Genomic DNA, 13,283 nt, shown 5'->3' with positions numbered 1-13,283 from the left:
AACTACAATAAATGCAATCAGTTTTTATCACAGACTCTTAAACTTTAATATCTTTTCTATTTTAATTCGGGGGTTTTTTGGTAACAGTTGTTTTAATTGACTCAAGTCCTCCAGTTTATTTCCATGAAGACTCTCGGGAAAATGACTGAACTACATATTTCTGCGATATTAAAACATTTTAAAAAAAATGCATGGATGTATATAAAGAACACAGGAGAAAAAAAAAAGTGTCGAAACTATGTCTCATTCTAAAGAATCAAATTATCTTCATAGTTTACTTTTGTCAATACAAAATAAATCTTCCCTTTAATTAAAAAAATACTATTCCTTCCAGTTTGAAACACTTTTTTTAGTATATAGTTTTTTTTAAAATGGTGTACCTTTTATTTTCTTAAAGCAAGACAAAATAAATGCCACCCCCCACCCCAGTGACAGTTATGCCTGTGTAAAACATCTCTGTGCCTTGGCCAAAAAGACTGACAATTGAGTGGCAGAAAGGCGATTTAATAACTCATTCTTTTCTGCAACACGGGGCTTAGATTTTTTTTCCATACAAACTGAAGATAGCAAAGAAAAGAATCAAGTACCATCCTGTACCACTTGCTAAGCATATTCCAATTGATTCGGAGTAACATCAGTGTGACAAAGGTATCTGAAAGAAGGCGGCAGACATTTAAAAAAATTAAAATAAAATTCTCTAGTAAGCCTGAATGACTGAAGCCAAATGAATAAACAATGTCAAGACACATACCTTGCAGTCATCAGAAAGATTGACAATTCATTTAGATTTCAAAACAAACACAATTTGATGAAATTTCCAAGCACAACAGAATGGCATTTACCATTCACATTTATTGTTTAAAGAAATCACATGTTTTCTTTGATGTACAAGTGACTGTTGCTTTCCACTCATTAAGTGCTTTCACTTTGACATAACTTGAATCTTGACAGAATTTACTGCACTGACAATTCTCAAAACAGAGTACTATATATATATTTTAGGTTATCACAGAGTAATAAACCCCTTCACTTCCTTACATAAAAGGACTTCATAAATTTAACCATCATAGGTCTCTCACTTTGTCTCCCACCATACTGCCATCAGCGGAGCCCAGTCCTGATTTGGTTAGAGAAATAGTGGGAGGAATGTGTGTGATGTTGGGAGAATCCTTTATTGAATCCTCCAACCACCACGTCCATGGCCTATGTAATGGCTGGAGACAGTGAGGGGAGGTGGTAGACATGGGTGTGACATTATCACTGGGGCAACTGAAGCAATGTGCCCTGTCCGGAGGGCAGGTAAGTGACATTGCGGGAGCGTGACAGCTGAAAGGCGATGTCTTCAGCGGCTTCCAGCTTACGGAGCTCTACCAGACCATCACCAGCCTCCATCAGAGAGTTGGCAATGAGTAAAGCAGCCTGAGAATCTCCCTCTGCTGAAATGATGGCTGCCTGCTTCTGTTGCTCTGCCTAAAATGATAAAATGAAAACGATAAAGCTGTATGCACAGTTTTAGAATGCGCTCATAGTACAGGGATTACATGCAATGTTAGAAGTACCTTTTCTACAACGAAACGGGCTCTCTCTGCCTCTTGCTGGGCCACCTGTTTCATCTCAACAGCCTCTGTGAATTCCTTGCCAAAGGTCAAGTGTGTCTGAAAGAACACAATACAGCAGGTTACTGCAGTTAAACACACAACCCAAGGATAGTATAAAACAATGCTGCATAATTTTCCATCAACTTCATACCAGTGAAACATCATCCAAGATTAGGCCGAAGGTGGAGGCTCTTTCTGTGAGGTCCTCACTGACCTGCCTGGACACAAGCTCTCTCTGAGTGATGAGCTCACTAGCATCAAACCTAGCCTGAGAGAGAGAAACATTAAGCGCTTTTTGACTCTGTTCATTATACATTCAGCCAATTTGTTTGGCCTTTAATGGATTGTTACTCACCACTACAGCCTTTAAGACCTCTGTGGTGATAGATGGCAGCACCCTCTCATCATAATCCTCACCAATACTGGTAAAGATGCGTGGCAGCTGGTTTGTCACTGGCCGGAAGAGGATACGCAACGTGATGTTAACGTTCTGCAGATCTGTAGGGTGAATGGTTCAGACCTTAATCACACTGTATACATTGGCCTACACATTAAAACAAGTGTTTGTGTTCATGGACTAAAATTTTCTGTGTAAAATACAAACAAACAAGTTCCTCCTTTGGGAATGTTTACACAGTTATCAAATCAAATGAGAGTTGTGGGTTCAAACATTCCTATTTTTCCACATTTTTAAATCAAACCTGTGACAGTTTAAATAACACAAAAGCAGCATTGCAATGAATCATGTTACAGTAACCTCTGACACATTATAAGGGCAATAATATAGCTATCAGAATAGTGGGGGGGGGGCAACTGAATCAAATAAATAAAAGGTAGAACATGGCAGGAAGTTTAGTCTCCAGATTTAAATTCCCTCAGCTGTTTTGGGATGCACTGAGGCCAAAACTACAAAGGACATTCAACACAATTGAATGTTTTCTTTGTATTAGCTAGTTCAACAAAACCTACAATTCCAGGAAAAACCAATAATGCAGCGGCTGTGAACTTATATCATGGCAGACTTTCTTCATCAGGCTGTGTGTGTGCGCAACACTAGAAGGGGGGAGTGCATCATTTCACTTTTCTTCTGTACAAAATGTACCTAGTTTAGTCAAGAGCAATGTTCGCTCTAAGCTGAGTACGTGAGCAATCGCGCACTGCTAACATGGTCTCTCCACACAGAAAATCTGCGCTGTGCACAAAAAAAAAAAAAAAAAAAAAATCCAGCCTGAATTGGAATGAAAGTAAATACATGTATTTATTTTATTTCGCTGATTTTCTGTGCGCGTAGACTGTGTCAGCAGTGCACGATTGCTCACGGGCTCAGCTTAGAGGGAACAGTGGTCAAGAGGCGTATGTGACATTAAGCTATAAATGCTTTTTAATGCTACAGCTAAGAACTAGAATGATTGTAGTCATGAATTCACCAAATAAATAAATAAACTTAACATTGCCATTTAATTCTGTACATTCAGAAAGTCCATTTAGGCCATTTAAGCAAATCAAGGCCAAGTTGAAAACACTTAAGTTCTTGACCAAATCAAATGAAAGAGACTTTGCCATAAATCAGGACAAAGTATAAAAAAAAAACATTTATAAAGCCCTATAAGCACATACCTTGTGAAAACACAGTCACCAACTTAACCAAACAAGTGTGCAACAAACAACTGATGATAGATTTAAAAAGTAGGTCAACCCCAAGTGTGACGTCGAATAATAGATCTCAAAACCATCATGATCTCAAAACTTAAATAACCATGGTTTGTGAGAATGCAAACAATACTGACAGGTGGTCAAAGTATTCATCACTTTGTAATGCCCTTTAGAGACTTTTGAATTCTTAATGGAAAGCCCCCACGGCTATTCTTATTTTACCATATGAATATTTTTTTTTTCTTTCTTTCTGTTGGTGGTTCTTCTTTCTTTCTTCTTCTTTTTTTTTTTTTTTTTTTTTTTACTGCATTTACATTAGAATGCAACACAACACACACAACTGTAACAATGGGTTTTCTTTGTTCATATTACTAAGACACAGCTCAAGAGGTTTGTGTATGAACATATTTGCTCAGTTAAGACTCTTTATTGCTCTTACAAAATATAACTTCAGCTAGAACAAACTGATGATAATGTCTTTTAGAACATTTTAGATCTCAGTGCAGAGTTGCCATGGCATTCTAGCCAGTTAAAAATTGAGCCATCAGACAGAACTTGCTAACCCATTAATTCCACTTCACAGCATTCTGGGTTGAAATCAAAACAACTTGTAAGAGCAAAGCACGCAGTTCTAGGGAAAAATCTGGCTACACTGCCACTGTAGAAGGAATGGCAAGATTCATCTGAAGAGTGTCTCAAATTTAGAATATGGCACTCCATGATTTTTTAATTTATTATTATTTTTTAATTCTAAATGTTTTTGTTACTGTTGTACACTTTATTTCAGCATACACCGAGTTATATAAATTTCAGTAACAACTGGAAAATTTAAGTGTTCAAAAACATCTGACATACCCTCTCTACATGTCTTTTAATGTTAGAAAAACTAAACATTTAAGAGTGGCTAATTCAAGTCTTCGCCACACCACAAAGCTAAGCCTTCTTAGTTTGACAAACACTTAATTTGCAGAAACTAAAGTTCCTTGGAGTGCTTGCATACCTTTGCTGCCTGTGATAACAGGCACATTGCGTGGACGGGAGCGGCAATCAAAGATGACAGGTTTCTGAACCCAGGGGATGAGGAAGTGGGTTCCCTCACCAACAACAACATCTTGAACACCTCGAAACCTGTCAAAGATCACAGCCCGGTGACCTGCATCAACTGCAACGAGGAGGACAGAGAATCACATATAGAAAAAATAGTTTAACATGAAAAATTTATTTTTTAATTTTATTTTTATTAAGAGATAAGATAGAACTTTATTAATCCCTCGGGTGGATTCCTCTGGGAAATTCAGTTTCCAAATAGCACAGCACCAACAGAAGTTACAGAACGTGAGCAGAATACCATATATACACATATATAAATACAGAGACATATATAAATAAAGAGTATACAAAAGGGATAAATAGAATAAATAGGAATAAATTCAAGGTCAGTTTTTCTCGTTTATGATCTGGAATGCTGATGAATTCATCAGCTTAACCAAACAAAGGCAACTAATATAGGTGCTACACAGAGTAGACCAAAGGCATCCTAAATTAGCAAAAGAGGTTAAGTGTAACCCTAAGTGTAATACCAAAATCTCACTTCAGAATAACATATGTTCGTAAAACTAAAACAACTGCTTTTCTCATCTGCATGCAACACTATCAGGTAGCTAGCTATTCATTAGCTTTTGCTGCCTTCCCAAACCTCTTGAATTCTTTCGGAAATGTGGTTTATACAAAATATATATTTTTACCAAATGAATCATTTTTATGCTTGATGACTGAGCATGTTTTCCTATACATGTAAAATTCCATTAGACCATGGATCTTTCTAGGACTCACCGTTGAAAAGGGCTGAGTTCACGACACCTCCACCGATGGCGAGGGCAAGCCCCAACTTCCCAATGGACTCAAATAACTTGGCCATGACAGCAACCTGGTGACAATGAAAACACTTTGAATGTCTTTCTACACATCTCCACCTCTACACCTACGCAATGCACCATAATCCTGTGACGGACCTTGGAAATCCAGGCTAAATCCCCTCTTTCAAATAACAGTTGGCTTTGGCCTTGAGCTGGACTGACACCAAGGCTGTGGTTGTTAGCTAATTTGGCTAACTAGCTAGCATTAGCTTATCTACTAACTGAACTGAGACATCTTGCAAGCACATATAACTAAACAGAGCACCGCAGCTTAGATTTAAGGCCGATGCAATACTACAGATAAGACAATAAGATACGTAAAACGATTAAAAAGCGTGCGACAGGTAAATCCAAGTTGCACGCCGGGTGACTGCACGCATGTTATCCCACGCTGATGCAAAGTGGTCGCTCGTGTTCGTTTAATCTTGTAACACTACCTGTCTTGTAAATAGCACATAAAACGTCTCTCCGTTTCACTTCCAATGGCTAATACAATGACATTTCGATAAAAAGTTAAGTAATTTTACTGTCACACACATAACGTATGTCATAACTTACCTCACTTTGCTCGGATGTCTGTGACCTCCACCGGACACGACGTACAGCACATGAAATATCTGCTACACAGCGCCTGCGCACTGGATGAAGCAACAAAGCATCTGATTGGACGTAACAAAACAGTCTTCTTCTTCTATGACTTAGTCAGTATTCAAACTAATTACTGCCACCTACTGACTGCGGCTCGCCTAAATATAATTAAAATACATTATTATCATCCGCTCTTGGCTTATACTGATTAAAATGTAGAAAACAGAACACATATTGCTACATAGCATCAGTATACTGGTTACTAAGACTCAGACTCAAGACTGTATTTTACATTCCTTAGACAATAACGTTTTGGCTCTTGTTGTAACTAGAGGATGTCAGGGAGGTCAGACTATTATTATTATTATTATTATTATTATTATTATTATTATTATTATTATTAGTAGTAGTAGTAGTAGTAGTAGTAGTAGTAGGAATACTAGTATAAGAGTAGGGTGTAACTGGAAAAGAGAGGTAAGAGGTATGCTCCAGAGCGTCAAATGTGTCAAATGTAAGGCCCGGGGGCCTTACTCCAATCTGCCCCCTTAGACTGATTTGGCAAACTTGAAGGAGGACATAAATTTTGGACTTTTACCTGCATTTTCACAAATCTTACAGTTCTTTCTACTGATAAAGACCATGTCATTTTCATACTACATTAATGTAATTAAGTATTAGATTTGCAAAGAAATGACAGTTCTTGTTTCAGTTTTTTTACAATGAGTCAACAGCAAAATAAAAAAAAACTACTTTTTCTATGAATTAACAAGAACTTTCAGTTTTATAATTACTTGAAAATCTGGACAGTGGGCTACCAGAACCTTTCCTGTATTTTTATACATTAATTAATTAATTTATTTTCACAAATTAAGCCCAAAAAATCGTGCTGACAGATTGAGATGGCAGATGAACCACCGTAGCCACCCCTAAAAAAGGCAGATGAAAGAAGAAACAAATAAACAAACAAACAAATACTACTACTACTACTAATATTAATCATAATAATAACCACGTATAAAGGAACAGTTTGGGAATTTGTATGATACAGATAATAGACCCGCAAACTTCTGCACGCACCGACTCACATGACACTTTGTCGCCCCCTAGCGCGGGGAAGAAAAATCGCACAACCGGTAGTTTCACTTTTCTTCCATTGCTCGTAAAGAGTGACGATCTTTGAAAGAAAGCAAGAAACGGTCGTGGAAGCGTTTTAAGGTCAGTGATGATTGCAAATCTGAAAGATATCCAAAGAATGCGACACACCGTAACTGCCTCGGGCGCAAATAGAAGATCTGTCGATATGCGCTAAGAAGATTGGCAGTCGAGATGTTTTTGATTTTCTCTACTTCCTTGACAGTCGTCTGGCTGCAGTGTGGCTTTTCTTAACGCTCGCAGATGTGTTTTCACATCGTGTAGACACGAGCACACAAAAGCGCTTCTTTTTCGCAAGTTGAATTAATTTTTTTTATTAATTTGATCAGATTTATTTTACAATTAGCACAGGTGTTGGCAACTTTGAATCCAGTAACATCTGCCGTGTATTACAAGCAACATCTGGTTTAAAAAAGGCATTTTAGAGCAGCTTATTATTTGTCAGTTAGTTACAGACTAGTCGTGGGAAGCAGGAAGAAGGGGAGTAAGGGGCGTTAACCTCACTGGTACAATTTTACACACGAAATTTACACTCCTGTTGATATTGGACAAACATGTACGCAATACACGAAGTCTACGCGTTTTCTAGTCTTTCGTTTCCACATAGCAGTCTGGATATCTCAGTAGTTTTGACATTACAATGATATATTTTTTTGGTGTTAGCCTGCTGTTGCTTCAAATAACCAGCTGCAAAGTGTCTAGACATTTTTTCCCTACAATTTAATGAAAAATATTCTCTGTTGATGGAAACTGAGGATAGTTTTCTGTGTTGATGTACTTTCCTGGTAACCCCCAACAGAGGGAGTTGGACTATCAAATATGTTTCAATTCCTATTCACAGTTGTGGGGTCTTTCACTGAGAGATGTCATGTTCTAAATTTTAGCCATCATCATTTTGATTTTCATGTTCACCATTAATGCAAAATGAAAACATTTTAGTGTTTAGCCTTGCATTCAGCTTCGAGAGTTTTCCTTCTCACAGCAACAGTGATTGTGTTTCTTCCAGCAGATGGCAGAACCAGGCAGGACTGTGAAGGTGTGTGGACTGCCCACAGACATCGAGGATAACACACTGAAAGACAAGCTATTGATTTACTTCCTTAGAAAAAGAAATGGAGGAGGGGAAGTAGACTCTGTCACCTTCCTCAAGGCAACGCCTCTGGCTGCTCTCATCACCTTCGAGGACAGCGGAGGTCAGTAGGTTCAGTGTATGTTCACGTCTCCTCATCTGCTGTGTAGATCAGAGTGATTACTGTCTGAATAACTAAATGTTCTGTGTCAGTGGTCTTTCATTGCAAAAATACTGTTCATTAATCAGAATCAGAATACTTTATTAATCCCGAAGGAAAATAGGGCGGATTAGTTACATATTATACTGACTGTATTAACACTAAACAACTGTAAACCAACCAAAGATGGCATTCATTTACAAAAGTAATACACTGTACTACACTGTCTGCTGCCACCAGTGATTTACACTAAACTGGAATGTTGGCATTGAAGTCAATGGAGTGGCCAGTTGTAGAAACACTTAGTCAGGATGCTTCACAGACTGTGATTGATTTCTCTCTGATGACCCCTCTCGCACAGTGGCACAGAGAGTTATTCACCACAGGCTACACGTTCTGGATGTGGATGGGAAGAAGTATAAGCTCACGGTAACTGAGCATTGTGAAGATTTCGCTCCAGATCAGGTAGATTTAGCTGCTGCTCTGCACAATTTCAACAGATACAGTGTAAAATTATTAGTAATTAATTTGTTTTTCTCTTTTCTTTTTCTCATCATCATAGGTCGTCTTAAGCTTATCAGCAACAATTGACTACAGCAAGCTTCCAGGGGGAATCATGGCATTGACAAGCCTTCTTCAGAGCCACCACGATGTCCAGATCAACTATACTGCTACTGAGAAATGCTCTACAATATTTGGCTCTTACTCCACAGTGCAGGCAGCTTTGGCACAACTACTGGGTCATCCTGGAGGCTCAAACTCAGCAGAAAACTCAAAAGACTTGAGTCAGCCTACTTTCAGTGGTTTCCGGTCTGTTCAAAAAGCACAGAAGCATTATACACAGGAGTCAGAAGATCAGAGCAGAAAAGCCAACAAGCAAAGAGACAACAAAGAAAAAAATCACATTGACAGGCCAACTGACAACTACAGTTTAAGTTCAGAAAGAGACCTGACACCTGGTGGTTATACCTGGGAGGACACTGGTCAGGCAGATGGAGCTGCTTTGCAGCATTCTACAACCTCTGCGGATGATTTCTCACTAATTATGGATGGAGACATGTTTCAGTACCTACAGAAACACTGCCGGAAGGAATACCAGCATATCCTGAAGCAGTATGGGGTTGAAGTGGTGGATGTAACAAGTCAGGGTTTGACCACTCTGTTTCTGCATGTTACAGCAGCAGTTGGGGAGGATGGTCTAGAGGAGGAGCGCTTGAAGATAGCCAGAAAGGCTATAAGTCAGCTTCATGAGGACATTGAGGCCAAAATCCGTCGATCCCAGCTGCCCAAAGCTATCCTGCACCCCAGTGGAGGCCTGCAAAGGGCAATTGAGAACTTAAGTGTCAGACTTCCCAAACTTATTCTGAATGAAGATGAAAAAAATATTTATATTATTGGAAGCAGTAGTGATGTGTCAGAGGCCAAGCAGTTTCTTCTCCTGGACAATGTTAACCAGCGAGATAAAAAGGAAGATGTAGCTAGTCTCCTGAGATTTCCCTCATATGGTTCAAGTTTATACCCTCAGACTGATGAGGAGAGATTCACTCTCCCCACACCCTCCACTGTAGCATCGGGGGATGATAAGCTAGATGAGATGCTGAAGTCAGAGGAAGATGAACGAAGAGCTGAAGGAGCCAGAAGGTATAAATTAGCTGCCCGGTTTAAGGATTCTGGGCTAGCTGCGTTAAGCAGTCGACCAGCTGACTTCACTTTACGAACAAACTCATCTCCCAGCAGACAAACACGCCAAGGGCCAATGTTAGGGTATGATGTACTCTCAGAAACAGCAGGGACTTCTGGTGAGGCAGTTTCCAGAGCAGTACCCCAAAACACAGGAGGAGACATTTTGTTCAAGACTGGATCTAGTTTGGCATCTTCCTCGCTTCAAAATAGAACCTCTTTGAATCCAGATTTAACAGATGCTCGACCTAAGAATTCATCATCCCCTTTTAGTGGTACACAGTCCAGTTTGTCAGGAAGTCCTGCACCTCAGTCTGCTGGATCCAGATCCACCTTGAAGCGAGCCAGTAGTTTCTCAGGAACGCCTCAGCAGAAGGCTCAAGTTATGAGTCAGAAGAGTCAAGAAGATAGCAGCAAGTCCACAGTCAGAGCCAGGGGCAGGTCTTCTAGCTTCAGTACCCAAACAGGAAGGGACAAGCAGGAAGTCTATACTGCAGATCTTACAGTATCCAGGATAATGTGGAAACATATAAAAGAATCATACAGCTACCGAGTGGAAGATCTAGCTTCTGATGTCCAGTTAAAAGAGAGCAGCTTAGGTAGTCATGAGCTGACTGTTACCATAAGAGGAGCAAACTCATCCAAAGTGACTTCATGTCATCTAGGTTTGCAGAAGCTGGTTGACTCAGTTAGTTCAGACTTCTCTGTGCAGGAGGTGTCCTTGTCTGAACTGGGTATCACTGACAAAGCAGATGAAACCTTACAAGCTTGTTGTTCTGAAGTGCGGAGCCGCTTTAAGAAGGTTACTATCGAGATATTAGCCAAGAGCTTATATCTTCTTGGTCCACGGCAGTTGTGTTCCCAGGTAGGTGCTACCCTGCGGGAAGTATTTTCTGGAGACTCGGCTCAAATACCTGACAAATACCAATATTCCCCAACTTCTTTTCAAATGAATGAAGATAAAAGCACTAGCTTGCACTTTAACAGTAACTCTCAGGTGATTAGAGAGAGCCAACCAGGCAATGCTGATGGTACAAGTAGGAGTCGGGAATGGAGGACAACCTACAGAAGTGACTTTGGTGGGAGGGAGATTGTGAGTGGATCTATTGGTCTGGCAAGGCAAGATCATGTCATTAAGGAGAAAGTCAAGCCTATAGATCCAATGGAGATGGATGGACAGAAGGCTAAGTCATTTGTCAGTCAGTCTACACCAGGAAATGATAGTGTGAGGGGTCTGAATGGTGTCGGATCAACATTAACCCGCACTGAGAAAGGGACCACCTTACCTGCTACGCAGATAGGCAGTGTAGGTCAAGAAGAAGCAGAGATCCAGAACACCCCAGGGGAAGCCAAACCAGGCCAGGAGAGGCTGGGGAACATCTGTGTTTGTGGAGAAACTGGGATATCTGTGCAGAGAACAAAATGTGGAACTACTTTTTGCTCAAAGTGCTTGGACACGGTACATGTCCGCTGCAGAGTTTGTCATGAGACGGAGCAGAAACCTCGGGGCATCCTGGGCAAAATTGTAAAATCTAAACTAAACATCACTTTGCCAGGTTACAACAAGTTCTGTACTATCAAGATCACTTACAGCATTCCTGATGGTATCCAAGCGGTGAGTGGCTTAAAAACATTTCTCGCTGATATTTTGTTGTGCTTTATCTGAATGAGAAATTACACTGGCGCACCTTCTAAGCTTTCATTTCAGAGACTACAAATGAGACAGAATAAGAAAGGCTGCTCAGTTAGGACCTTTTCTTAAATCCGTTATAAATAGTTCAATTCTGTACAGAGCCCTTGTTACACATCAGGTGTGTGCAGACATATTAAAGCTCTGAGTTATGATTTCTCTAATTTTAAGCATTAGTTTGTCTTTTACCTGTGTTTTAGTTGACTCCTACAGGGTGTCAAGAAAGAATTAGCTAAACTTCAGAGGCATATTCTGATTCACATTGTTGCTATGAGTTCATATATGTGTGTTTCTTGATCGGCTGAGATCTGCAGATATCAGCCAGTATTCATTATTTTGTTGTTAAAATAAAATAGGCTGCAGTTACAATTCTGACCTTCTCCTGCAAAATAGCATGCAGCTATAGGCTGCCTTTCAGCTTATACACTGCAATACCGAGACCTTGTTCATGACTGCGCTCTTTGTGTTGCGTTTTATCAGGATGGGCATCCATCTCCTGGAAAACCATTTAAGGGAGGGCTATTTGAAGCCTACTTTCCAGACTGTCAGCCGACAAAGAAGCTGCTGCCCAGGCTGGAGAAAGCCTTCAGGCAGGGACTCACCTTCACAGTGACAGGCAAAGGGACAGATGCAAGGGTGACCTGGGACGGCATCCCACACAAGACCAGCTTACAGGGAGGCAAATCAGGGTGAGTGAGGCCAGCGAGGATGTCTGAGAGAGCTGCAGAATTAAAGGTCATAGTCAGTCCATGGACCTGACCTGAACAATGTTCTCTTTGTCTCTCTCAGGAATGGGTACCCAGATTCCACTTACTTGACGCGCTTGTCTGAGGTCTTGACCTCCCTTGGAATTGAGGAATCAACAGAAAAGCCCCATGATTAAAACATGTAAAAAATGTATTTCTTCCTTGTTTTATATATAAAAATAGCAGTATATTGGCGATCTTTGTGTTTACAGCACTGTTTTGCGGTTTTGATTAGTTGACAATCACACTTTGTTATAGTGAGATGTTGATATCTGACCATCCTTTAATTGTAGTCTCTTTTAAATAATGGAGTCATTGAAGACTGAATTTTAATTTTGTAACGTCCTTTACCAATTTTCTTTTAACAAGTTGTTCAAGAGTGAAGGGCCTATAGTATTTCACATGACAATTTTTTTAAAATACCGTTTCAGGTTATTTTGCAGAACAAATGAATATTAAAGTCTTCAATATGCACAGTACTGTATAGACCAAATAATTTGCACCGCACTGTGTGATTGTAGTCATCATTTAGTTTAGGAACAACAGACAGTAATTTGTAAAATATTCTGAATTTAATAAATTAATTGTCAAAAATCTGTCTTTGCTTCTGGGCACAGAAATAAAAAAAGCACATTTCCTGTCTTTTTTTATTATGCTTTTTTTTATTAGTCCTGGAAAACATGTAAGGCATATGGTAACATTACACACTGAAGCGTTACAAGCTCTAAAGGCCATGTGGAGAACATGGCACCACGCAGTAAACCCAGAGTCAAGCACAGAAGCAGCATCAATTCAAAGGGTTTAAAAAACAAAGTTGAGACGAGAAAGTGTGTTTGCAACCATTTAAAAACAAAGAAGGGGAAAAAAAAAAAAAAAAAAGAAAGGACAGAGTTTCTGTCCTTTCTTGTCCAAAACAAGACAAGAAAGGACAGAGTATAGGAAATATAGAAATCAACCTGTTGGGTATGCCTTGTAGAAAGTTACCAGCGGTCACTGACAGGTGTGTAGTAGGATGGATGTGAAGTGGGTTT

At 39.7% G+C, this 13,283-nt stretch overlaps 2 protein-coding genes across 3 annotated transcripts; one reads left to right on the top strand and one right to left on the bottom strand.

The window, feature by feature from the left end:
- Positions 1 to 488: 488 nt before the first annotated feature.
- Positions 489 to 5,790, bottom strand: phb1 (prohibitin 1). Its single transcript, XM_085404493.1, has 7 exons — positions 5,726 to 5,790; positions 5,085 to 5,178; positions 4,252 to 4,413; positions 1,954 to 2,096; positions 1,750 to 1,866; positions 1,560 to 1,655; positions 489 to 1,470 (listed from the first exon to the last, which is right to left on the bottom strand). The coding sequence occupies exons 2-7, from the start codon at positions 5,167 to 5,169 to the stop codon at positions 1,258 to 1,260; spliced, it is 816 nt and encodes a 271-aa protein (XP_085260619.1). The 5' UTR covers positions 5,170 to 5,178; positions 5,726 to 5,790; the 3' UTR covers positions 489 to 1,257.
- An 868-nt stretch (positions 5,791 to 6,658) lies between these two features.
- Positions 6,659 to 13,049, top strand: LOC146672031 (uncharacterized). Of its 2 annotated transcripts, none has more exons than XM_085404490.1 (6): positions 6,659 to 6,970; positions 7,917 to 8,100; positions 8,498 to 8,601; positions 8,699 to 11,431; positions 11,987 to 12,195; positions 12,296 to 13,049. In XM_085404490.1, the coding sequence occupies exons 2-6, from the start codon at positions 7,917 to 7,919 to the stop codon at positions 12,387 to 12,389; spliced, it is 3,324 nt and encodes a 1,107-aa protein (XP_085260616.1). In that variant the 5' UTR covers positions 6,659 to 6,970; the 3' UTR covers positions 12,390 to 13,049. The 2 variants fall into 2 exon arrangements, with proteins under 2 accessions (XP_085260616.1, XP_085260617.1); XM_085404491.1 differs by having other exon boundaries at positions 7,914 to 8,100.
- The last annotated feature ends 234 nt before the right edge of the window (positions 13,050 to 13,283 follow it).

The sequence above is a fragment of the Rhamphochromis longiceps genome, linkage group LG4 (genome assembly GCF_057381845.1).
Source record: "Rhamphochromis longiceps isolate RC_006_pf linkage group LG4, R_longiceps_female_GT1.1, whole genome shotgun sequence".
Taxonomy (NCBI): Eukaryota; Metazoa; Chordata; class Actinopteri; order Cichliformes; family Cichlidae; genus Rhamphochromis; species Rhamphochromis longiceps.
This window is presented reverse-complemented; position numbering and strand designations above follow the sequence as displayed.